A 25,390-nucleotide genomic window follows, 5' to 3' on the forward strand; every position below is an offset into this window, starting at 1 on the left:
AGTTGTCTCACGGTCGTCAAAGAAACAATCTATAGTTACTTTTTTCAACAATAGAAGCTGAATTTGTGGCCGCTTCATCAAGTCCTTATCAAGTTATTTGGTTAGGGAAGATACTTGAACAACTTCAATTGAAGTATCAATCAGCAATAGTAATTTTTTTTGACATCAATTCAACCATTAAATTGTCAAATAATCCAGTTATACATAAGAGAAACAAACATATAAATGTGAAATATCATTTTTTGAGGGATTTTACAAAAGATGGTGTGATTGATCTTGTTTTCTGTGAAAGTGAAGATCAAGTTGTTAATTTGTTCACAAGGGCTCTCAAAATTGCTTCATTTCAGAAGCTAAGGAAACTCCTTGGAGTTTGTTGGATGGATGCCTCATAATAAAGGAGAGCTTATTCCCCCAACTTTAAATTGATCGCTTGCAATATTAGTTTTTGGGAGGGTAATGCAAGGAGGAGTCAAAATTGGTTGTCGTTTGTTTCAATAAATCTGTCACTCATGTGTGGTAGACCTATTCAATAGGTTTATTGTTATTAGTGGATACTATTTTTAAGGAATTGTTGGTAGCATTAGTTGTTATTTTTCAGCTATATTTTAGTTATTTTTTAATGGTAAAACAACTTATATAAAGGCTCATTACTTGTTGAATAAAGTGTGTGATTGTAGTATTCCTTTTATATTTGTGTTTGCTCCACTATAACAATTACGTATGTTTTTATATGAAAATCCTTAAGTTTTATAGGAAAATCAATTTATCCTTTTCATTTCCTTTTTCATTCTTCTTTTTTAGGGTTTAATTTTATTTTTTTTACAGGAAAACTTGAATTTTACAAAGAAATATCATTTTATCTTTTTAACTTCCTTTTGTTTTTTAAAATTAATTTTAGTTTTTTCGGTAAAATAAAAAGCTTAGTTTTATAGGAATAAGTTGAGTTTTTACTTAATATTGAGTTACAAGTGAAAATTTTGAATTTTATCTCAAGAATTAAATATTACAATTCGTTGTAAAAACTTAAAAAAAATTTGAAAAAATAAAATAAAATTTTAAGTTAATTGTAACTATAGATAACTAAAATGATAAAAGCACGTAATGGCAAACCCATGTTGCAAACTTTTTCGGTACTCAAAATCAAAACTTATAAAAATTACAACACCAACTATATAATTTAGGAAAAAATAACGGTTTTTTTTTTAAAACAGTGAAGATGTTGGGCCTCAGGCTTGGCCCAATTATATCTTTCAATTTAAATGAATTGGCCCATAATTGCTTAACTTTTTAAATATATTTTATTTTGTTAAAAATGTATTACTTTACACACCCTTTGTTTCGTTGTCACAAATCCCCAAACAACATGACAGCCCCCTATTCACTGCCTTTGATTAAGGAGAAAAGGAAATAAAAGCCAACCTCTACTCTATTTATCTCAGGAAAATAAAAAACAATTTTGTTATATTTAAAAAGCTATTAAATTACTGATTAAGTTTTAACTCGATTGATATCGATATTATTGTTTACATAGATGATGTGAATTTGAATGTGTTGAAGCACATTATCTTTTTATTTAAAGATTGAGGATGAACTATAGGTAGTTCTATGCATTGTATAAAAAAAAAAAGATATATGATAAAATTTAGAGATTAAGGTTCGTAAATAAAAGAAAAGAAAGCTATCAAGTAATTAATTTTTTTGTAATTATTTGTAACTACACATGTGATATATTAGGACATCTTTTAGGTTTTGAATTTATATTTTTTATCAAATCACCTAAAATTGATAGAAAAGTTAATGTTTATTAACGATGTAACATACACGTGGATTGCCACGCAGATAATATATCGATTTAATTAATTTTTAAAAATTTTAAAATATTAAAAAATTATATTTTTAATGTTTTTTAATTTTCAAAATATTTTTATAAATTTTTGGAATTTTAAAAATTAATTAAATGCCAACGTGTCACTCAAGAAGCAATTTACGTGTATGTCACATTAACAAAGTTTAAAAAATTAAATTTTTATTGATTTTGAGGTAATTTGATAAAAAATATAAGTCCAAGAACTAAAAAAATTAAAATAATTTTTTTATAAAATTAAATAAATCATTTTGCCCAATTATAATTAGTAGACATGCTTAATTAAGTGTAAGTACTAAAAATAAGTAATTACACAAAATAATTAACATCAATCTTCTAAATTTCATTTTTTTAATTAAACATATTTAAAAATTAAAATTCATGAAAGTATAGTTACTGTGTAGTAACCAATCACACCTTTAATTATTGAAATCACAAAGTTAAGATAAAATTACATTTATGCCTCCAGCTTTTTTACACTTTCCTAATGTTACTATACATCCACCCATGTTTACAAATAAAAAATAAATTTTTGGAAAAAGTTTTTTATAAATGGAATTTAAAAATTATCACATTTTTATTTATTTTTCTAAATTCAGAGTTTTGAAAAAAATTTATATTTTTTAACATTAATCTCATCATAAATTTTATCATATCTATTTTTTTGATGTAATGCTTAAAATTACATATAGTTCTTCCTCAACCCTTAAATAGGTACTTTTCAATGCACTTAAACCGATATCCTCTTGTATTGACAATAATACTTAGCTAATTGAACTAAGACTCAATCGTCTCATACATTAATCCTATTAAAATAATATATTTCTAAATTATTTTATTTTGATTATTTTCTAAAATTGAGTATCAAATTAATTCCATAATTTAAATTAATCTTTAAATTTAAGAATATTTTAATAAATTTAACCCATTCCATCAATTTGCACATTAAATATATACTTGATTTTATGTAAAATATATAAATCACAGATTGCATAAAATGATAATCGTAAAGAAATTACTACATGTTTTGTTTTTGTTTTTTTGGTTCAAAACAAAATACTACATAAAATTTAAAATTTAAAAAGAAAAGAAAATAATAATAAAAGACAAAATTGCAACATTTACCACGTGCACCTCACTCGATAAGGTCACGTGGTCGTCTACTAACGAAACGAACAACCTCGAGACCTCCGCCACTGATGGAATCCGACATAAGAACCTCACAGCTGACGTCATATTCCGACAAACATTCCGGCAATCCACAATCCTAGTATTTTCTTTTTTCTCCTTCTCAGAAAGTACAGCCGCAAAACAGAAAAAAGAAGCAGAGCATAGAAACCAAAGCGACAGACTCAAACGCCGTGATCAGACTCCAAACGACGTCGTCCACGATCGAAAAGCTGAAACCACTAAGTTGAGGCCACTCCACGTGACCCCATCGCGTCGGCCACCGCCGAACTGATATTAAGTCTGAAAATACCCACCGGAAAGCTGCCGTGGCCCATCTCCCCGCCATTAAAATTGTAAGAAGAACTGGAAAAACACTTGAGCGTTGAATCGGGAAGAATGGGTTTTTATAATTATAGAAGTAGTTGTAATGTAATAATGTATGTGCTTTCATATGGTGGGCACATACAGTTATTTATGGGTCTATTTTCTTGTTTTGTTAAACCATGATGGACGGATGTGATTTGAGATTCAACTTAATTGAGAAGATATTATTTTGGACATATCTTTATTTGAATTTTGTGTTTGGGGGGAAATTTTTCATTTTAAGATCCCACCAAATTTCAATTAATTATTTGTCTTTTTGTTTACCTTATTGCTGACCAAATCGCCTTACCCGATCGAGTCTTAGTTTAATTAATATTGATATTATTATCAGTGTTAGGGCTAGTTCTACATTACTTTTCAAAAATATTTCTGGTTCCAAAAGTATTTCTAAAAGAAAACCTGTACAGAACAAGTTGTTTTTGGCTGAAATTTTTAGCTTTTCAGAAGTGCTTTTGAAAAACATTTCTAAAAATGAGAAGTTAAAATTTTAGCTTTTCCTCTTCCAAAAGCACTTTTAATGCTTAATTACTTTTTCATTCCTCCAATAATATAGTACTTTCTCTTTTTTTCTTGGTACTTAATTACAAATGTATTAAAATCATTAATTAAAAATAAAAAATAATTTTAAAATACTAATTACAAATATTTAATAGTTATATTTAAATATTTAAAATATAGTTTATATATTCTAATTAAATTTTATAAATAATTAATATTTATTGCTTAAAAATATTTAAAATTTATATTTTATATATTAAAATGTTAACAAGAAGTTATAATAATTTTTTATATTCTTACTAAAATATAATAATATTAACAATTTAAATATTATTTAAATACATATTTGGTACTTTATAATAACATGTTTAAAATAGACATGTAAAGCCCTTAACCCGAATCCGTCACCGGAATAGAGTTACGGAGCATTACCAGAGTTACCGATTCATTTATCAGATATTTCATTAATCCGATATCTTTTCTTTTCCACGTTTATGTCTCGTATTCAAGTCATCCGGATCTTTATAAAGAAATTTGATCGTCGTTTTCATTTATTTCATGTTATAATACATTCAACTAATGCTCTAAACAAAATTATCATTTTACCCCTAAACTTTTAATTAATGACGATTTCATCCTTAGGTTAAAATAAAATAAAATTATTGCAATTTAATCCTTATTTCCAGCAGTTATTCTCAGACAAATTGATAACAACCTATGAATTCTATAAAATGTCAGAATTTTCTATAATTTCAACACTTTTCAATTTAATCCTTAAAACATGTTTTTCCCGATCTTGAGCTAAATTAATAATTTCATTCAATTTTGTAATTTAAATAATAAAATAATCCATTTCATGCAATTTGGTCATTTCTGACATTACTGTGTAGTAACCAATCACACCTTTAATTATTGAAATCACAAAGTTAAGATAAAATTACATTTATGCCTCCAGCTTTCTTTACACTTTCCTAATGTTACTATACATCCACCCATGTTTACAAATAAAAAATAAATTTTTGGAAAAAGTTTTTTATAAATGGAATTTAAAAATTATCACATTTTTATTTATTTTCTAAATTCAGAGTTTTGAAAAAAATTTATATTTTTTAACATTAATCTCATCATAAATTTTTATCATATCTATTTTTTTGATGTAATGCTTAAAATTACATATAGTTCTTCCTCAACCCTTAAATAGGTACTTTTCAATGCACTTAAACGATATCCTCTTGTATTGACAATAATACTTATTAATTAAATCAAGACTCAATCGTCTCATACATTAATCCTATTAAAATAATATATTTCTAAATTATTTTATTTTGATTATTTTCTAAAATTGAGTATCAAATTAATTCCATAATTTAAATTAATCTTTAAATTTAAGAATATTTTAATAAATTTAACCCATTCCATCAATTTGCACATTAAATATATACTTGATTTTATGTAAAATATATAAATCACAGATTGCATAAAATGATAATCGTAAAGAAATTACTACATGTTTTGTTTTTGTTTTTTTGGTTCAAAACAAAATACTACATAAAATTTAAAATTTAAAAAGAAAAGAAAATAATAATAAAAGACAAAATTGCAACATTTACCACGTGCACCTCACTCGATAAGGTCACGTGGTCGTCTACTAACGAAACGAACAACCTCGAGACCTCCGCCACTGATGGAATCCGACATAAGAACCTCACAGCTGACGTCATATTCCGACAAACATTCCGGCAATCCACAATCCTAGTATTTTCTTTTTCTCCTTCTCAGAAAGTACAGCCGCAAAACAGAAAAAAAGAAGAGCATAGAAACCAAAGCGACAGACTCAAACGCCGTGATCAGACTCCAAACGACGTCGTCCACGATCGAAAAGCTGAAACCACTAAGTTGAGGCCACTCCACGTGACCCCATCGCGTCGGCCACCGCCGAACTGATATTAAGTCTGAAAATACCCACCGGAAAGCTGCCGTGGCCCATCTCCCCGCCATTAAAATTGTAAGAAGAACTGGAAAACACTTGAGCGTTGAATCAGGAAGAATGGGTTTTATAATTATAAAGTAGTTGTAATGTAATAATGTATGTGCTTTCATATGGTGGGCACATACAGTTATTTATGGGTCTATTTTCTTGTTTTGTTAAACCATGATGGACGGATGTGATTTGAGATTCAACTTAATTGAGAAGATATTATTTTGGACATATCTTTATTTGAATTTTGTGTTTGGGGAAATTTTTCATTTTAAGATCCCACCAAATTTCAATTAATTATTTGTCTTTTGTTTACCTTATTGCTGACCAAATCGCCTTACCGATCAGTCTTAGTTTAATTAATATTGATATTATTATCGGTGTTAAAGTATTCTACATTACTTTTCAAAATATTTACGGTTTAAAAGTATTTCAAAAACACTTGTCAAAATTTTTTTGGTGAAATTTTAAATTTTAAAATCTTTTTGAAAACATTTCTAAAATGAAGTTAAAATTTTAGCTTTTCCTCTTCCAAAAGCACTTTTAATGCTTAATTACTTTTCATTCCTCCAATAATATAGTACTTTCTCTTTTTTTCTTGGTACTTAATTACAAATGTATTAAAATCATTAATTAAAATAAAAAAATAATTTTAAAATACTAATTACAAATATTTAATAGTTATATTTAAATATTTAAAATATAGTTTATATATTCTAATTAAATTTTATAAATAATTAATATTTATTGCTTAAAAATATTTAAAATTTATATTTTATATATTAAAATGTTAACAAGAAGTTATAATAATTTTTTATATTCTTACTAAAATATAATAATATTAACTAATTTAAATATTATTTAAATACATATTTGGTACTTTATAATAACATGTTTAAAATAGACATGTAAAGCCCTTAACGAATCCGTCACCGGAATAGAGTTACGAACATTACGGAGTTTCTGATTCATTTATCGATATTTCATTAATCCGATATCTTTTCTTTTCCACGTTTATGTCTCGTATTCAAGTCATCCGGATCTTTATAAAGAAATTTGATCGTCGTTTCATTTATTTCATGTTATAATACATTCAACTAATGCTCTAAACAAAATTATCATTTTACCCTAAACTTTTAATTAATGCGATTTCATCCTTAGGTTAAAATAAAATAAAATTATTGCAATTTAATCCTTATTTCCAGCAGTTATTCTCGACAAATTGATAACAACCTATGAATTCTATAAAATGTCAGAATTTTCTATAATTTCAACACTTTTCAATTTAATCCTTAAAACATGTTTTTCCCTGATCTTGAGCTAAATTAATAATTTCATTCAATTTTGTAATTTAAATAATAAAATAATCCATTTCATGCAATTTGGTCATTTCTGACATTTTTACAAAATTACCCATAAAGTTTTACTTTTATTCAATTTAGTCCCTAAGCCTAAAATATGCAAATTAGTTATGCTAGCTGAATATTCATACATATTTTTCTCGTCCTCCTCTCCATTCCACATCCTTAATTTATATAACATGCAACAAGTAACATTATCAATAATTTCACTATTTACTTATGTATATTCAAAACTGTCCATTTGCGTCATAGTCACTAAATCATTTATATCTTAAGCTACAGAACTCGAAATTAAGATCCGCTAATTTTTCCTGAAACTAGACTTACTTATCTTATTACCATAAAATTTTCAGAATTTTGGTTTAGCCAATAAGTAAAGTTTATTCTTTAAATTTTGTCGCCTTTCTCCTTCGTCAGTCCGACCCTTCTTCACTAAGAATTAATTATCTTATCGTAAGAGATTCAGATGATGTCGATTATTTCTATTGAAAATAGACTCTTTAAGGATTTTAAACATATAAATTTAATCCCTTAATTATTTTTCTCCAATTTTTATGATTTTTCAAAGTCGAACAGGGAACCGAAATCATTCTCGATATTGTCTCACAAAACTTATTATATCTAATGATTTACAATTCCATTTACTTCTGCTTTCTTCTATAAGAAACTAGCGAAATAAGATTTAATTTCATATTTTATTCATCCTCTAATTATATTTATACAATTTTGGAGATTTTTCAAAGTTAGACTATTGCTGCTGTCCAAAACTATTTTAGTGCAAAATGTTAATTTTCATTTTGCCCCAAATTTCACAGTTCATACAATTCAATCCTTACTTAATTAACCCCTCAATTAAACTAATTTTCTCAATTAATACTTTTCCTAGACATTATAAGTTATTTCATAACTATTGAAATTCAGAATTTCCACATAAAACTCTAACTTCAAACTCTTTTACAATTTAGGTCCCAAACATTCACTTTCTATTCAATTCTTTCAATAAAACCAGCATATAAACAATTTAAAGCTCTAATTCTATGTCAAATCATCATATACTTCCAGCACATATTCATAGAAACTTTCAATTTCTTTCATAGAATCAAGAACTAATGAATTCAACAAATGGACCTAGTTGTAAAAGTCACAAAAACACAAAAATTTCAAGAAATAATCAAGAATTGAACTTACTTGCAGTAAAAATATGAAAAACCGACTTAAGGGAACTCTTCCATGGTGTTTTTGCTGATGAGAATGCAGAAAAATAAAGAGAAATCTAGATAATTCCACTTTATTCCTAGCTTTATTAAGTAAATTTTGCAATTTTTCAATTTTGCCCTTATTTTCTTGGTGATTTCATGCTCTTGCCGTCCAGCCCAAATAGACCTTGGGTCTATTTGCCTTTTAAACCCTCTTTCTTTTATCATTTAAGCTATTTAATCATTTCCCACAATTTTACATTTGATACAATTTAGTCCTTTTTGTTCAATTAGCTACGATGCTTTAAAATTTCTTGACGAAACTTTAATACTAACTTATTAACACTCCATAAATATTTATAAAAATATTTATGGCTCGATTCAAAATTTTCGAGGTCTCGATACCTCGCTTTTCAATTCTAATTATTTTAATATATATATATTTTTGTACATTTCACTATTTCAAAATTTTCCTAACTTCACATTTAACTTATACTCACTAAATTAATAATATTTCCTACTCATTTGTCAGATTTAGTGATCTCGAATCACTGTTCCGACACCACTGAAAATTAGACTGTTACAAGACATTTTATTTCTCAAAAGCACTTTTTAACAGCAATGCTAAACACTCAAATTTTAAACCAAACTTTTCAAAAGCACTTCTCAAAAGTACTTTTTCACAACACTTTTCAAAAGCATTGCCAAACTAGCCTTTAGAGAATGTAAATTTGTGTGTGCTGATATGTATTATCCTCTTATTTACTAGTTAGGGAAAGATTATAAATAATTTTAGACATTGTATAAAAAAAACAGATATAATAAGAATCTATTTGAAGTTGAATCAAGTCGATTTTACTTTAAAATAAAATTTTTATTAGTTGGATTAAATTTAAATATGATATTAATATATTTTATATTTATATGAGTTTGATATTAGTGAAATATAAGCTTAAAATTTTGTAAATGGTTAAACAAAGTTTATTTTATGTCTATCCATATTGTTTTTTGAATTTATTAAATAATACTTAATAATTTTACAGATAATTATTTGATGGATTACAACTCAACAAAGAGAGCTAAGATTTTGTCATGGGTCTTTAGGCTTAATATAACATTTGACATTTGAACTTAATATTTTTTTCTAATTTGGTACTTCAATTTTTTTATCCAATTTGTTACTTAAATTTGACACTTTTTATTAAGTTGGTACTTAAACTTTTTTGGGGTCTAATTTGGTATATGAACTTGACTTTTTTTTCCTAATTTGGTACTAATTTTTTTTGTTCGATTTGGTACTTGTCCAACGTTTTACAAATTACTCCAATCTACTAACAATGTTATTTTTTATGAGGTAGCAAAAATAATCAATGCATGATGACGTATGTGATAGATGATATGATATTTTTTGTATTTTACATGTTCAATTAATTTTAATTATTTAATTATTTTATTAATTAAAAACAATGAATTTCTTTCAAATTGTGGCTTTTAAAAAATCTTATTTAATATTAATTCATTAAGTATAGCTCAAAACCTATTTTTAACATGAATTTCCTTTAACGACAATATTTTTGTATTATAACAAAAAAAACCTTTTAACAACGTTAGTGTTTTGCGTAATTTTATAATATTTAATAAATTTAGGTACCAATTGACCCTAAAAAAGTTTAGATACCAAATTTTTAAAAAGTATCGAGTTTAAGTACTAAATATTATATTAAACGTATATAAAACTAACATATTCAAATCTGAACTCGACTCATATTTTAAATGAATTTTTTTCAAATCCTCTTAAATTTTAAATAAACCTATTAACTTAAACTAATAAATCTTTGAAAGGTTAAATTCTTTCAATTATTTATTTATTTATAATGTTAAAACTCGAAATCTTAAAATTAGACCATATTAGTTTAATTGGATAATTGCTAATTAATGGGAAACATGACAGTTTGATTCACCGACAGCAATGTCAATGTTGTGGAAATGGAGATGTAATGACATTAGTATTAGGGTGGGCCTGTTGGTGTTTTACATGGTTCTTGTGCTCCCCAGTGTCAGTTCCTTCCTCCCACACGTTACATTCTAGGTGGGACTTGCTTTTATGTACGTGTATAAAGAGTTGCGAATGTGCCGGACCTCTTGATTAGGTTAGAAGCCTATCCGAAAAATGAGAAAATTTAGTTAAAAATATAGATATAAAATATAAATTTGAATAAAAAAATGAGACTTATTTTCTAAAAGGATTATGCTTCGGGTAAGTTTTTTTAGTCTGAACTTTGCTCAAATACATGTCTTTTAAAAATTTGTTCAGAAATATTTCTTTTAATGTTTTTAATATATGTTCAATTTGTTGAGAAATATTATTTTAATGTTTTAGTGTATTTGATATATTATATTTTTAAAATTTATTTTATATAATAAAACTATTTTTAAAAATTAATACGAGTCGGGTTGAGCTTAGACCATGTTTAACATCTATAATTTGGGTTGGGTTTGAACAAAAAATTAAACCTATTTTTTAGGTCGAGCCAAACCCGAGCTTTAAATTTTGTTAAGGCCTGACCCGACCTATGAACAACTCTACGCATATACTAATTTTCATTATACATGTTACGCATTAATTTAATGCTTTAAATAAAAATAATATTAAAATAATTTCTAACATTATTATAAAATTTTAAATTTAAATTTAAAATGTAAATAAGTATAACAATAAAATTTTAAAGCTTAATATAATTTTATTCTATTTTGTTTTTTTTTTTATTTGTATTTACGAATCAAGTATTTAAAATATGCATATAATAATATTTTATAATCAAATTTTATTAATTAATTTTTGTTTTACCTAAATAAAGTGGGCTTACCCCAATCTAACTATAGCCACAAAATAGACTAAGGTATGATCACTCTATTTTCACCTTCATCCCTTATTTTCCATAGTTTTTTCTGACTTAAACATTGGAATATCAATTTAGGTGCTATCATAGTTGTTTTCGACCTTGCAATATTCTTGAAGCCTTGAACTGAAGCAATCTTGTAGAGATGACTTTGAATGACTTGACACTAGGCATGATTTTTATTATTGGTGATACACAACGTACAAATACTTACAAAAGCGAAATTATTTTTAAAAATTTATGATAAATTCATAAATCCTATAAATCATCTAAATCACTTCATAATTTTTCACAACCTACGAAACATATTGAATTTGATCTAATATTTTATTTTTCGACTTCTCTTAAATAACCAACTTGAATATGAGGGTACTCATTACCTATTAGATCAATCGTCAAAACCATTAGAGTAGAAATTTATTGGCCCATTTTGGAAGTTGTTGAGTGGCATTAAGAATCTTAGCCAATCTGATGTTGATTACGCAAAATATTGAAGAAACTATACATGAGTGCATAAAGCATTTCCATGTTGATACCAAATATTGAGCATTTCTTCGATTTCTACTAATAACTCCCCAACATCTCTGTTTTTTCGGTACCCAAATAATTTTGTCTCAACATCTTCATTATTATTGAGATTCATCATAAAGCATTTATATCCCCTTTTGCCATACCTTAGAGATACATACTTCATGTTGGATATGTACTTAATCCTTTTAGTCTGAATTTTGAGAAAAATGTCTAAATTCGTCACACACGAAAAACATGTTCTTGTTACATTTAACTTTCTATTCGTAACTATGAAGTATAAGATTTGTAAGAGAATCTTGCAAAGTGATCGCCAGGGCTTCGACACCAAATAAGCTTTGAAGAAACATACAATAAGACATTTAAAAAATTGATTATATATTAAAGTAAAAAAAAAAATTCCCATTAAAGGAAAAAAATCCACTTCTATTAATGTAGGACTATAATAACTTTACATATTTTTATAACTTTTATTAACATTTTCAACAATCCATCTATCATACTTAATGTATATGCATGTACATCAAATTTTGAGAAAATTAAAATATCTATTTGTTTGATGTAAAATATTTAGACCAAGGCAATATTTTAAATCAACATGATAGAAATATTGAATTGACTCAAAATTTTACTTGCAGTACAAATACAAATATATTGATACATACAATTAATTGTAAAAATATATAAAATGTATTAAAATTAAAATATTTCCTAAAAAAACAACAACCAGTGTTATAAGATCTCTCCCTTACTAAAAATATAAATTTATTTTATTCAATCAACTTAACATTAAGTCAGACTCAGAGGATATATGCTGTATTGTCTAAACAAACAATCTCCTATTGAATGAAAGTGTTATAGTGTAGATAAGATTCTTGAAAGAAAAAATTTTGCAGTTAATAGGACTCCTCCCTTGAAACAAATGCAGCAGCCAGCCATAAAGGAACAGAATCCATAAAATATTTTCTATGTTCTAAGCTTCCAATTCTACCCAACTTAGGTTAAGGCTGGTCATAACCAGCCCCATTTGATCATATCAATGCTTCTCAAAAGTGCTTGAAAAAAAAGCACTTTTGGAAAGAAGCTAAAATTTTCAGCTTCTCAAAAAAGTGTTTTTGGGCCAATTTTTGGCTTGGGAGAAGCACTTTTTCTATAAAAAAGTAGCTTTTTTAGGAATGTTTTTGTCTCAAAAGTGCTTTTTGTTCCAAAAATGCTTCTTAGAAGCAATACTAAACACACCTAAGTAATTCGCTTTCAGCTTCTCTCATCTTAAGTCCCATCTTTACCAGGCATATATTCTGCCTCCTCCATATGTGGAATAAGCAACTCGACAACCCCATTTGATCATTTTCAGTAAATCACTTCAGTTTCTTAAGCTTCTCTTCTCTTCAAGTCCCACTTTCAAGATCATGTATCAATGTAAACCAGCCATTTACCCTGTTTCTTCCATATGTAGAACAAGCAACTTAACAACCCCATTTGATCATGTTCAGTACCTTACTTCAGTTTCTTCAGCTTTTCTCCTTTGAAGTCCTATCTTCAAGATCATGTATCAAACAATCAAAACCAGGCATGTATCCTAGCTTCTTCCATATTTAGAATATGCAACTCTATAACCCCATTTGATCATGTTCAATAATTCACTTCAGTTTTTTCAAATCCCATCTCCAAGAACATGTATCAAACAAGCTAAATCCGGGTTCTTCTGTAAGTAAAATAAGTAATTCCACAACCCCGTTTGATCATATTAATCACATTTCAGTTTCTTCACCTTCTTTTCTCTTCAAGTCCCATCTTCAAGATCATGTATCAAACAATGTAAATCAGGAATATATCCTGCTTCTTTCATATGTAAAATCAGCAACTCTACGACCCCATGTGCCCACTCTGTGTGAGACCCAACCTTATCACCAACCACAAAGCTGTATACCTGATTTCTTACCTCAATCCAACTCCTTCCTGCCTCTTTTCTACTACCGGTTCTTCTCATCAACTTCCTCATTCTTGCAGATTCTCCCCACTTACCCTCGGCAGCATAGATATTTGATAACATCACATATGCCCCTACTTTATTTGGCCTCAAATCCAATACCTTCAATGCTGCTAATTTTCCCATACTTGGGAGCTTATGTGCTTTACAAGCACCAAGAAGTGCACCCCAAACAGATTCATTGGGCTTAAATGGCATGCCCTTGATCAGTTGATAAGCCTCCTCAACTCTCCCACCACGGCCTAGCAAATCAACAACACACCCATAAATCTCCTGATCGGGAGTGACGTTGTAATTTCTCATTGATTCAAAACACCTCAAGCCTTCATCTATAAGTCCAGCATGACTGCAAGCACTAAGAACTGCCATAAACACTATCCTGTCTGGTCTAATTCCAGAAACAACCATCTCATCAAACAACTTAACTGCCTCTTTCCCATAACCGTGTGCCCCATAACCAATCATCATAGATGTCCATGACACCAAATTTCTATCAGACATTTCATTAAAGATTTTGCGTGAGTCAGCTATGCTTCCACACTTGGCATACATGTCAATTAGGGCATTAGCCAACACCAAGTTCCCCTGGAGGCCTCTGCAAATGATACCTCCATGAACCTGTTGTCCACAATTCAAAACTGCTAAATTTGCACAGGCAGCAGTAATACTAGTAAATGTGAAGCAATTCGGTCTAAAACCTTCTGATTCCATTTGTGAGAATATATTCAAGGCCTCTTTAGAACCTAGTCTTTCATAACCAGCTAGTAAGGTGTTCCACGTGATCAGATTTTTTTCAGACATCTCATAGAAGTATGCATTTGCTTCAGATAAAAAACCACACCTACAATACATGTCTAGCATAGAATTCATGACAGGAAGATTAGAACCAAACCCGTTTTTAATGACGGCTGCATGTATTTGCCTACCAAAAGTATTTGAACCTATGGCAGCACAAGCTCTAATGGCAATTGAAAAACTATGAGGATTCAACTCTGCTTCATCCTGTTCAACAAACAATGCGAAATAAGTGAGAAACAATTTAATGACATACTATATTTATTTGCCAGAATGACATGCTAATTCAAACCCAAAAATATCCTGGTTGTTTGACATGCTTAACATAACAGCATTGATATACTAAACAAGATACTAAAGCATCCAAACTTGAGAACTGAAACTACCTAGATAAAGTATATAGTTTTGCACATAAAACACAGAATCCATATAAATTCATAAATTCCATTGTTGTTTTGAGCAATTACCAGTAACATTTCTCGGAAAACTTGAAGTCCACCATAGCCATCACCCCGGTGAGTGTAACCAGTTATCAAAGTAGTCCAAGTGACCATATTTTTCTCTTTCATATCTCTAAAAATGGAACACGCATCCTCCATGCTAATGCAACACGTAGCATACATGTCCATAAGCGCATTATCAACGTATAATGAACCCTCTAAGCCAAGCTTTATAGCCATCCCATGAACCAAACCTCCACGCGCAAGACATTGCAGGGATTTGCAAGCCTTTAAGACATTAGATAAAGTAAAAGCATTGGGGTTCTCCCAATTATTTACCATCTCACAGAACACAGTCCAGGAATGGACATATTGGTTGCATGAAGTATAGCCAGCAATCATGGCCGTCCACATAACCACGTCTCTTTCAGGCATTTCGTCGAACAGAGCACGTGCATCATCAATCAAACCGTTATCGAAAAAAGATCTCATGACATTTGTGGCTAATATAGCAGACCCCTTTGCTCCTTTCGATAGATTGGCAATGGGTATCTTTGTTCTGGTAGTGTAGTTTTGGACCCATTGAAGGGAGTTCTTGGTGGAAAGCGGGACTATTTTTCTAGCCGCGTACATTTAATAGTAACGATAAAGATGGAGATGAAGCTAATGTTTTAAGGATAAAATGACCAATGGAAGCTATAGCTTCAAAAATCGAAGCTCAAATTTGTCTGTAAAATGATTTCGCTGTGAAAAATTGATTTATATCCTTCCTCTTAACTTTTTAATTATTTAATAATATTTCAATAAATTTTTACATTATTATACATAATTTTAGTAATTTTTTTTAATCTAAACTCATATCTTAAATTTTGAATCCCGAATCCCAAATCAAGATTAAGGGTTTGAGGTTTGTAATTCGAGATTTCAAAGTTTTATTTTTGAGGTAAAAATTATCAAAATTATGTTACTGTAATTTTAAACAGTAATTAGCCTTGAAAAATTCATATAATATTTTTATGACATTATTAAGAAAATTCCCAAACTAAAGTAATAATTTTGCATCGGATTATGTATGTAATTTATCCTTTTCTTATTAACTACTAATATGTAATTCATTTATTACAATAATATTTTCAATACCATTGTTTTATGTTTAGAAACAAAAGAGAGCAAAATGTTTTTTCATCCTATGGTCTAAACTAGTCCGTATAATGCTAGGGGAGGTAGCAACATTTGATTTGTCTCGTTCCACTTAGATTCAAAAACATTTTCACTTTTGAGCTTCATAAAACATCGAAGTGTGAGTAGACTATTTGAACCGGCTTGATGACTTGATCCGGTAATACGAGTCACGTTTAATGTTTGAGCTATTTTCTCTAAACCGCCTAGCAACCCCAATAACTTGAAGGTGTGTTTGAGGTCGAAAATGTTGTAGCCAGAAGAAATAAGCCAATTGATGCATAAGCGGTGAAGATGCAAAAGCGTGGATTTTGAGTCGAATCTTTAGCATGAATCCGAAGTCATAAGTGCCGTGAAAAGTAATCCGATAATATTTGTCGGACCACAACAGTTGAAAAGCAAGTAATCCCTAAACTTCTTTGCAAAATCTTTAGAATCAATCCTTCTTTTATTCTTCTCAAAATCTATCCTCGACATTTGAGCGGTTGGATCGAATCACTAGCATAGCGGTCTCGATTGATATTGAAATCTCGAAATTAAATTCCCAAACATAAGAAAAGGAGAATCAAAGTCGGTAAATTACCTCGAGCATCTGAAGACTCAAGCCAAGTTGAATAATTTGAAGCGCGTCAACATTCAACTTCATATAGTGATAATTGATAATCGGATTGCCTTCACGAATCACTTGCTTCTTGGGCTTAAATATTGTCCCGAAATTCGGTATCTATAGATACAAAAGGATACCTCAAAATTGCTTTCTTAATCATCAAAAGCTCATTGTCCAAATCTTCACAAAAAACTGTCTCTAACGATAGACTTATTGCGAGAAATCGACATCGTTGGTCACAATAATCTCTTTTCTCTATTTTGTAACTTTAAGAACGGTTTGTGTGGACTTTTAAGAACTGTTTTTAAGCTTGTTTATTGAATAGGTGTAATTTCACTCAATTGAGCTAAGACTATATATAAGCCCCACAATTAATCCCACCTCAATTAGGATTTATCTTTTTAACATTTCATTTAATCCCAACTCAATTAGGATTTATCTTTTTTAGCTTTTTATTTAATCCCAACTTAATTAGGATTTAAGCTTATCTTTTTAATTTTTCATTTAATCTCACCTCAGTTAAGATTTACCTTTTTAGTTTTTTATTTAATCACACCTCAATTAGGATTTATCTTTTTATTTTTTCATTTAATCTCACCTCAATTAGGATTCATTTTTTAATTTTTCATTTAATCTCACCTCAATTAGGATTTATGTTTTCAGGAGGATTTATGTTTTAGTTTTCATTTAGTCCCACCTAAATTTTATATGATTCAATTTACATTTGATTTGAATTAGTTGAATTATATTAAAAAAATGTTTCCTGAATTATTTCTTGAAGGAGTTTCCGTTTTTCCAATGGTTTCTCTTTCAAGCTCTCAATTTTGAATCATAAGTGTGGGATAGCTCTTTTCCAGTTGAATTTTCTCAGTGAAATTCAAAGGCATTAATAGAAGAATGAATGGCCAAAACAAAACATGCTATAGATTATTTTGCTTATACATAAACCGACAAAGGGAACAAAAGTGAATATTCTGCCTTCTGAAATCCAATATGTTTCAGGTTTGAGAGATTGATCCAGAAATAGAATACTACATGGATATGTTAACTCTCACTATCCTAAAATTGTGGCTGTACAATTGAAAGGATCTCCGCCTACCAAACAATGGTGTTTCAATTAGACAAGTATCTGGGATTTAGCAGCGCCCCGAGAACAGTTCTTCCGGCCGCTTTTGTTAAGTGCGCAAACGCAGATATCGAGAAGCTCGTAGTCTTCCTCCCAGTATAACAAGGAAGCCATCTGCGGATTCTCCACCATCATTTTGGACGTCAAGAAACCAGCGATTGTCCATGTTTGATAAAGACGAGATTGTTTCCCAATGAACTTCCCCTACGAGTGTCGTAATATTCAGGCCATCGGTCGATTGAGAGCCTCTTCTCGGCCAAAGAAACTGCTTTTGAGCTAGTTCTAATCTTCCCATCTTGATGCATGCCAAAGTTCCTTTTCTTATTAACTACTAATATGTAATTCATTTATTACAATAATATTTTCAATACCATTGTTTTATGTTTAGAAACAAAAGAGAGCAAAATGTTTTTTCATCCTATGGTCTAAACTAGTCCGTATAATGCTAGGGGAGGTAGCAACATTTGATTTGTCTCGTTCCACTTAGATTCAAAAACATTTTCACTTTTGAGCTTCATAAAACATCGAAGTGTGAGTAGACTATTTGAACCGGCTTGATGACTTGATCCGGTAATACGAGTCACGTTTAATGTTTGAGCTATTTTCTCTAAACCGCCTAGCAACCCCAATAACTTGAAGGTGTGTTTGAGGTCGAAAATGTTGTAGCCGAAGAAATAAGCCAATTGATGCATAAACGAGTGAAGATGCAAAGGCAGTGGATTTTGAGTCAGAATCTTTAGCATGAATCCGAAGTCATAAGTGCCGTGAAAAGTAATCCAGATAATATTTGTCAGACCACAACAGTTGAAAAGCAAGCCGTAATCCCTAAACTTCTTTGCAAAATCTTTAGAATCAATCCCCTTCTCTTTATTCTTCTCAAAATCTATCCCTCGACATTTGAGCAGTTGGATCGAATCACTAGCATAGCGGTCTCGATTGATATTGAAATCTCTGAAATTAAATTCCCAAACATAAGAAAAAGGAGAATCAAAGTCTGGTAAATTACCTCGAGCATCTGAAAGACTCAAGCCAAGTTGAATAATTTGAAGCGCGTCAACATTCAACTTCATATAGTGATAATTGATAATCGGATTGCCTTCACGAATCACTTGCTTACTGGGCTTAAATATTGTCCCCGGAAATTCAGTATCTATAGATACAAAAGGATACCTCAAAATTGCTTTCTTAATCATCAAAAGCTCGCTGTCCAAATCTTCAGCAAAAACCTGTCTCACAACGATAGACTTATTGCCAGAAATCGACATCGTTGGTCACAATAATCTCTTCTTTCTCTATTTTGTAACTTTAAGAACGGTTTTGTGTGGACTTTTAAGAACTGTTTTTAAGCTTGTTTATTGAATAGGTGTAATTTCACTCAATTGAGCTAAGACTATATATAAGCCCCACAATTAATCCCACCTCAATTAGGATTTATCTTTTTAACATTTCATTTAATCCCAACTCAATTAGGATTTATCTTTTTTAGCTTTTTATTTAATCCCAACTTAATTAGGATTTAAGCTTATCTTTTTAATTTTTCATTTAATCTCACCTCAGTTAAGATTTACCTTTTAGTTTTTTATTTAATCACACCTCAATTAGGATTTATCTTTTATTTTTTCATTTAATCTCACCTCAATTAGGATTCATTTTTTAATTTTTCATTTAATCTCACCTCAATTAGGATTTATGTTTTCAGGAGGATTTATGTTTTTAGTTTTTCATTTAGTCCCACCTAAATTTTATATGATTCAATTTACATTTGATTTGAATTAGTTGAATTATATTAAAAAAAATGTTTCCTGAATTATTTCTTGAAGGAGTTTCCGTTTTTCCAATGGTTTCTCTTTCAAGCTCTCAATTTTGAATCATAAGTGTGGGATAGCTCTTTTCCAGTTGAATTTTCTCAGTGAAATTCAAAGGCATTAATAGAAGAATGAATGGCCAAAACAAAACATGCTATAGATTATTTTGCTTATACATAAACCGACAAAGGGAACAAAAGTGAATATTCTGCCTTCTGAAATCCAATATGTTTCAGGTTTGAGAGATTGATCCAGAAATAGAATACTACATGGATATGTTAACTCTCACTATCCTAAAATTGTGGCTGTACAATTGAAAGGATCTCCGCCTACCAAACAATGGTGTTTCAATTAGACAAGTATCTGGGATTTAGCAGCGCCCCGAGAACAGTTCTTCCGGCCGCTTTTGTTAAGTGCGCAAACGCAGATATCGAGAAGCTCGTAGTCTTCCTCCCAGTATAACAAGGAAGCCATCTGCGGATTCTCCACCATCATTTTGGACGTCAAGAAACCAGCGATTGTCCATGTTTGATAAAGACGAGATTGTTTCCCAATGAACTTCCCCCTACGAGTGTCGTAATATTCAGGCCATCGGTCGATTGAGAGCCTCTTCTCGGCCAAAGAAACTGCTTTTTGAGCTAGTTCTAATCTTCCCATCTTGATGCATGCCAAAGTAAACTAAGGGCAATATAAGATTTCGGGTGAGTATAAAACTCCATGAAACAAATCAAAGTCCCAAGCAAAACCGGATATAAAGTTATGTCGAACGAACGATTTTTACCTGCCAAAGAAGTGTTGGCCAAGATCCGCCGTTATGATAGGACCATGGCCTGCACAATTCATTAAGCACACTAGTCTTAGAAGATTATACTACGAGGAAATACATGTATATATGTGTGTGTGTATAGAGAGAGAGAGTTTTCATGATAAGGGCAAGGTACTTGCGTATTTTTCGGGTCACTGCCGGTAATTATGCGCCACTCCTCATTCTCCAAAGCAGGGTAGCATATCTTGAAAGGCATTTGCCCTGCAATATCATCCCATTTGGCTTCGATTAAGTTCAATATAGCTTCGTTCTGTTTCGGAGTGCCCAGCGATGAGACAATGGACCAGAGGTTCCCGAGTGTGAAGAACCTAAAATCCATGTGAGCTGGCTGTAGATTGCCGAGTAGATAACCACCTTTTTCAGGTATCCAATCCATAAGCCATGAAGGAATTTGCTCAGGGTAAATATTGAACTTGTTAGTAGCATCCATGGAATACTCTTCGGTTTTGTAACGATAAATCTCGTTGACCTTTTTCATGTCAACCCAATAGTATTCTCTGACGTGGAACGATAGTGCACTCAGTCTATTGTTGATGGCACTCACCAAATTCTTGGAACTTCCATTTGCTGTAAGAATCTCACGAGAGCAACGTAGAGCAGAACAAAACAATGCCTGTAGATCAAACATGTTCAAATTATGGTCTAAAAACTAACATCGTATCCTACTTTGAGATGAGGCAACCTAACTTCAAAGAAACGAACTCACTTGGATCTCGAGGGGATGACCATGAATACCCATCCTTCGGTCTATCATGCAGGATCCATCGGTGACTAACAGAGAAGGAAACATATCGAATCCATCGGCTAAACACAAGTTGAGGATCAGTCTTATTCCTGTTTGAACATCCACCCTCTCTTGCAATGAATAGTCACCGGTGATCTTCCCATATGCTCTCAACAATATAATCCACCACAATCCTATCAACAAAACCATTTCAATAAATTCACTTTTACTCGATGTTCCCACCGAGACGGACTTCGAGAAAGAACGGAAAAGAGAAAAACTTTAGGAAGTACAACAGAATCATTACTAAAGCTGAACAGATCTATGCAGTAATAGGTCTATGAAGAAGCAATATACCAACCAGAGTCAACCGGTGCAACACGACCGATAGCTGATTCACCAAAATCCGGGTCTAGTACTTCCTCAAACTTATTGTCCTCAAGAGGTACGGTTCTGACCTTAAAACTTGCCGGCATCAAACCCTGTCCAGGACTATAACAATCCACAGTTTTCTCCCAACTCTAAATTAAGAAAACAGCAACAAAAAAAGTTGTTAAAGTTTGAAACGTATACTTTTTTCAAGTCTGACCAGCAATATGGTTAACCAACATGGTACACAGCAAAACACGTCCACCTCTGGATCATGTCTGGGTGTGTCTAATCTCCCATAAAAAAAGGGAATACACAAGGTTAAAATATCCTAGGTGTCAAATTACATTTTACCCCGTTTACTTAAAAAATGAGTAAATTAGTTATTGTACGAGCAAACTAGTCCTTTCTGTTAAAAATTTCATTCACGTCTACTATTAAAAACTAACATGATTGATAGAATAACCAAACAATGAGATGAGGTATGCCACATGTACCTAATGCTAACATATAAGAATCAATTTTTAACAGTAAAAATGGATAAAATTATTAACGAATGACCAATTTGCTCTTTGATCTTAATATTTACTCGTTTTTTTTAATAGAGGAGGCAAAATAAAATTCAACTACTAAGGACTCTATGATACTTTTACCAATACACAACTATTGTAATGGTTAATATGTGGACAGGGGCGTAGCTACGAGGGGCTGGCAGGGGGTCAGTTCCCCTAAAATGAAAAAATTTTCATTTAGGCCCTTTAAACTTTTTAAAATTTTAAATTAGTAAATTGCATTTGTTTCACTCTTATTAATGGCACACGAAGCATCAACCAAGCAATGCAGAAAAAAGCATGAACATTTTCCAGCTATATATCCAAAAATATTAAGAAAAGAAACAGGCCTTCTGTTGTTGCTTAATGAACAATTAGAAAAAACCATAGAAAATGAAATACCCTAAGATAAATTTTCCCATCCTTAAGTTTGTCATAACATTATCCACCATACCAAAATGATTATCAATGAATATAAACGTATATGTATATGTAAATGCATACCTGCAACTGCAAGGTATGTAGGAGAAAATTCTCGACAATCTCTCCTTCACCTCTAAGCAAAAAAGCCAAAGCAGAAGGCACAAAATCACGAATGAAAACCTGGTCATAATTCAAAGGCTGCTTATCACCAGGATTATTGGCAGCCACTGTACCAACAGGGGATCCACAATACGTCACAACAGCATCCTTCAACAACCTCCATGCCTCCTTTTCAACCTCGCTCTTAGCTGAAACCCCATTTTTCTTCACATTGTTTTCACCTTCAGCGACAGCAACATTTCCTCCTACAACAAGTGGCGTCACATCGATGTCGTTCCCCCGGGTTGAGAGACCCCTCACCGTCGAAGCTACCCTGGCTTCAATGGAGACATCGTAAGGCCTTGAAACCGCCCTGGATTGAACAAAACTGGAACTTGGTAAACAATGCAATTTCTGGGTATCATTGACAACGCGTTGAAAGCATAAGAATCGAAAAGGGTAAGCGTGGTGGGATTGAGTGACTTGATTGAAATTCAACAGAAAATCTTTCTTTTTGCAGCAAAGCTTTCGTTCAAAAACAGAAGGATTGAAAGAACGTGCAAAGCCCAAAAACGAAGCGTTTCTAAGGCTGAGGACCCTGGAACGGGCCTTCATGGTGGATTTACGGAAGAAATGAATGGCGTTCATAGACAACAATGGAAAGTAGAAAGATATGGAGATGGAGAAAGTGTACAGCATGGATATTTGAAATATAACAGAAAAGAGCTGCCTTTACATATATATTGTAGGGGGCTTTACTTATTGCTATTTTATTTTATTTCCCCCAAAATTAGAAATTGTCTTGAAATAACTACTTTTTTTTTGTGGATAATTTTCAACAAAATCATTCACATGGTATTACAACACAATTTCAAGACAATGCTCAACAAACAAAAATTTAATATCACATTAATAATTTATCCTAAATTTTAAGATTTTCAGAATAAACATTAAATTCAAATTAAAATCTTGAAATTCAAGATGAAATTGTTGATGTGATATTAAACTATTGAAATGAATAATATTTTATAAAGAGAAAGGATTGTATAAATTAGTAATGTCACATCATCTGTATTTTTTTTAATAATTTAATACTATATCAACATTTTTATCTTAACAGATTTTCATCTTGAAAAAATCAAATCAAAATAAAAATACTAGAATTCAAGATGAATATATTGTTGTGGCATTAAACTATTAAAATTAATTATATTATTGATTCATACAATCATTTTTCTTCCAAAAGATGCCTTTTGTTACGGGAGATTTCACTAAAATTCTGTTGAAATTAATTTTATGAATGAATTTAGTTTTTGTATTATTAAAAATTAAATAAGATCAAATTGTAAATAAAATTAATATTTATTATTTAAAAATGTAATTTATTTTAATATTTTTAAAGTTTTTACTGTTCTCTAAATCAAATCTTTTATTTAGAATTGAATTTTACTTAAAAGAATAATGTTCTATACAATAAATATTAATTTTGTTATAATTTGAATTTATTAATTTTTAATAATATATGAAGTAAATTTAGTAAAGAGACTAATTTAATTTAAACCATATCATAAAGTACCTACCAAATATTTTGACCTTCTATTAATCATACATTTCAAATTATGCTAATTGCTTTTTTTATTACAAGTCATCTTATTTCTACGCAATACGCATACATAAAAACTTTGTTAATGAAATTAACACTATAATTTGAGTCAAATATTAAAATTTCAATATTCACAAAAATATAAATATTGTAGATTAATTCTTAGTTCGATTGGAATGTGAGTTTGAGTGCATCAAGCGTATTATCTTTTATTTATGAGTTAAATAGTGACTATGAATAATTCTAGACATTATGTTAAAAAATAGATATAATCAAAACTTATAATGAGATTATATATATATATATATATATACTAAATATGATTAAATTGAAAATTATAAATATAGGCTAAATACAAATAGAGAGCATCAGATCAACCATACGACAAAAAAAACTAACGAGGTACTCGTTCAAAAAGAGGCAAAAAACCATTTGACTTGTGAAACAGTATGGACCAGTTAAATTAGATTTTATAAATTTTTTAATAATTTTTAAATTTTTAATAATTTATTTAATATATAAATAGAATAAAAAAACCAATAATATAACCGATTTAGCCAAGCTTAATTCCCAAAGCATTATCCAGAACTTATAATAAGAGAGGATCTAAATAAAGTTTCTAAATTCGACTAAAATTGACTAAGGGTTTGTTTCACTAAAAATAGTTTTCGAAAAATAATTTCTGAAAAATAACTTACTAAATGAGTATTCTTTATTTAAAAATATGGTATCAACAAAATTGACAAAAAAATTAACAATATGGATAATTGGACTTGATTTTCAAATCTGAAAAATAAAGGGACTAAATTCCTAAAAATAAAAGTACAAAGACTAAATTACAAATTAATGAAGAGTACATAGACTTATGACATATTTTAATCTTTACACTTCAAAATATTTATTATTAAAATATTAATATTGAATATTTTCAATAATATGTGAAAAATATTATTTAAAATTATTGTTAAAATAAA

The 25,390-nt window shown here is 30.0% G+C and overlaps 3 protein-coding genes across 3 annotated transcripts; all 3 read right to left on the reverse strand.

The window, feature by feature from the left end:
- Window positions 1-12,611: 12,611 nt before the first annotated feature.
- On the reverse strand, window positions 12,612-15,887 carry LOC108472406 (putative pentatricopeptide repeat-containing protein At1g56570). The gene is made up of 2 exons (XM_017773915.2): window positions 15,132-15,887; window positions 12,612-14,871 (listed from the first exon to the last, which is right to left on the reverse strand). Exons 1-2 carry the CDS (start codon window positions 15,735-15,737, stop codon window positions 13,663-13,665), a joined length of 1,815 nt encoding a protein of 604 aa, XP_017629404.1. The 5' UTR covers window positions 15,738-15,887; the 3' UTR covers window positions 12,612-13,662.
- A 2,554-nt stretch (window positions 15,888-18,441) lies between these two features.
- Window positions 18,442-19,281, reverse strand: LOC108471814 (probable CCR4-associated factor 1 homolog 11). Its single transcript, XM_017773377.1, has one exon. It carries the CDS (start codon window positions 19,279-19,281, stop codon window positions 18,442-18,444), a length of 840 nt encoding a protein of 279 aa, XP_017628866.1.
- A 676-nt stretch (window positions 19,282-19,957) lies between these two features.
- Window positions 19,958-23,521, reverse strand: LOC108471815 (alkaline/neutral invertase A, mitochondrial-like). The gene is made up of 6 exons (XM_017773379.2): window positions 22,796-23,521; window positions 21,733-21,892; window positions 21,354-21,565; window positions 20,767-21,260; window positions 20,603-20,651; window positions 19,958-20,499 (listed from the first exon to the last, which is right to left on the reverse strand). Exons 1-6 carry the CDS (start codon window positions 23,510-23,512, stop codon window positions 20,173-20,175), a joined length of 1,959 nt encoding a protein of 652 aa, XP_017628868.2. The 5' UTR covers window positions 23,513-23,521; the 3' UTR covers window positions 19,958-20,172.
- Between the last annotated feature and the right edge of the window lie 1,869 nt (window positions 23,522-25,390).

The sequence above is a fragment of the Gossypium arboreum genome, chromosome 11, assembly GCF_025698485.1.
Source record: "Gossypium arboreum isolate Shixiya-1 chromosome 11, ASM2569848v2, whole genome shotgun sequence".
NCBI classification, from domain to species: Eukaryota; Viridiplantae; Streptophyta; class Magnoliopsida; order Malvales; family Malvaceae; genus Gossypium; species Gossypium arboreum.

What these genes read in the sequence shown, in the direction of transcription:
- LOC108472406 (XM_017773915.2), bottom strand. Translation starts at nt 15,737, where the DNA reads ATGTACGCGGCTAGAAAAATAGTCCCGCTTTCCACCAAGAACTCCCTT. An exon ending in TTTTCCGAGAAATGTTACTG is followed by an intron (nt 14,872 to 15,131) that starts GTAATTGCTCAA and finishes TTTGTTGAACAG; the next exon opens with GATGAAGCAGAGTTGAATCC.
- LOC108471814 (XM_017773377.1), bottom strand. Translation starts at nt 19,281, where the DNA reads ATGTCGATTTCTGGCAATAAGTCTATCGTTGTGAGACAGGTTTTTGCT.
- LOC108471815 (XM_017773379.2), bottom strand. Translation starts at nt 23,512, where the DNA reads ATGCTGTACACTTTCTCCATCTCCATATCTTTCTACTTTCCATTGTTG. An exon ending in TGTTGCACCGGTTGACTCTG is followed by an intron (nt 21,566 to 21,732) that starts GTTGGTATATTG and finishes TTTTGTTGATAG; the next exon opens with GATTGTGGTGGATTATATTG. An exon ending in GGCAGTGACCCGAAAAATAC is followed by an intron (nt 20,652 to 20,766) that starts GCAAGTACCTTG and finishes TGAATTGTGCAG; the next exon opens with GCCATGGTCCTATCATAACG.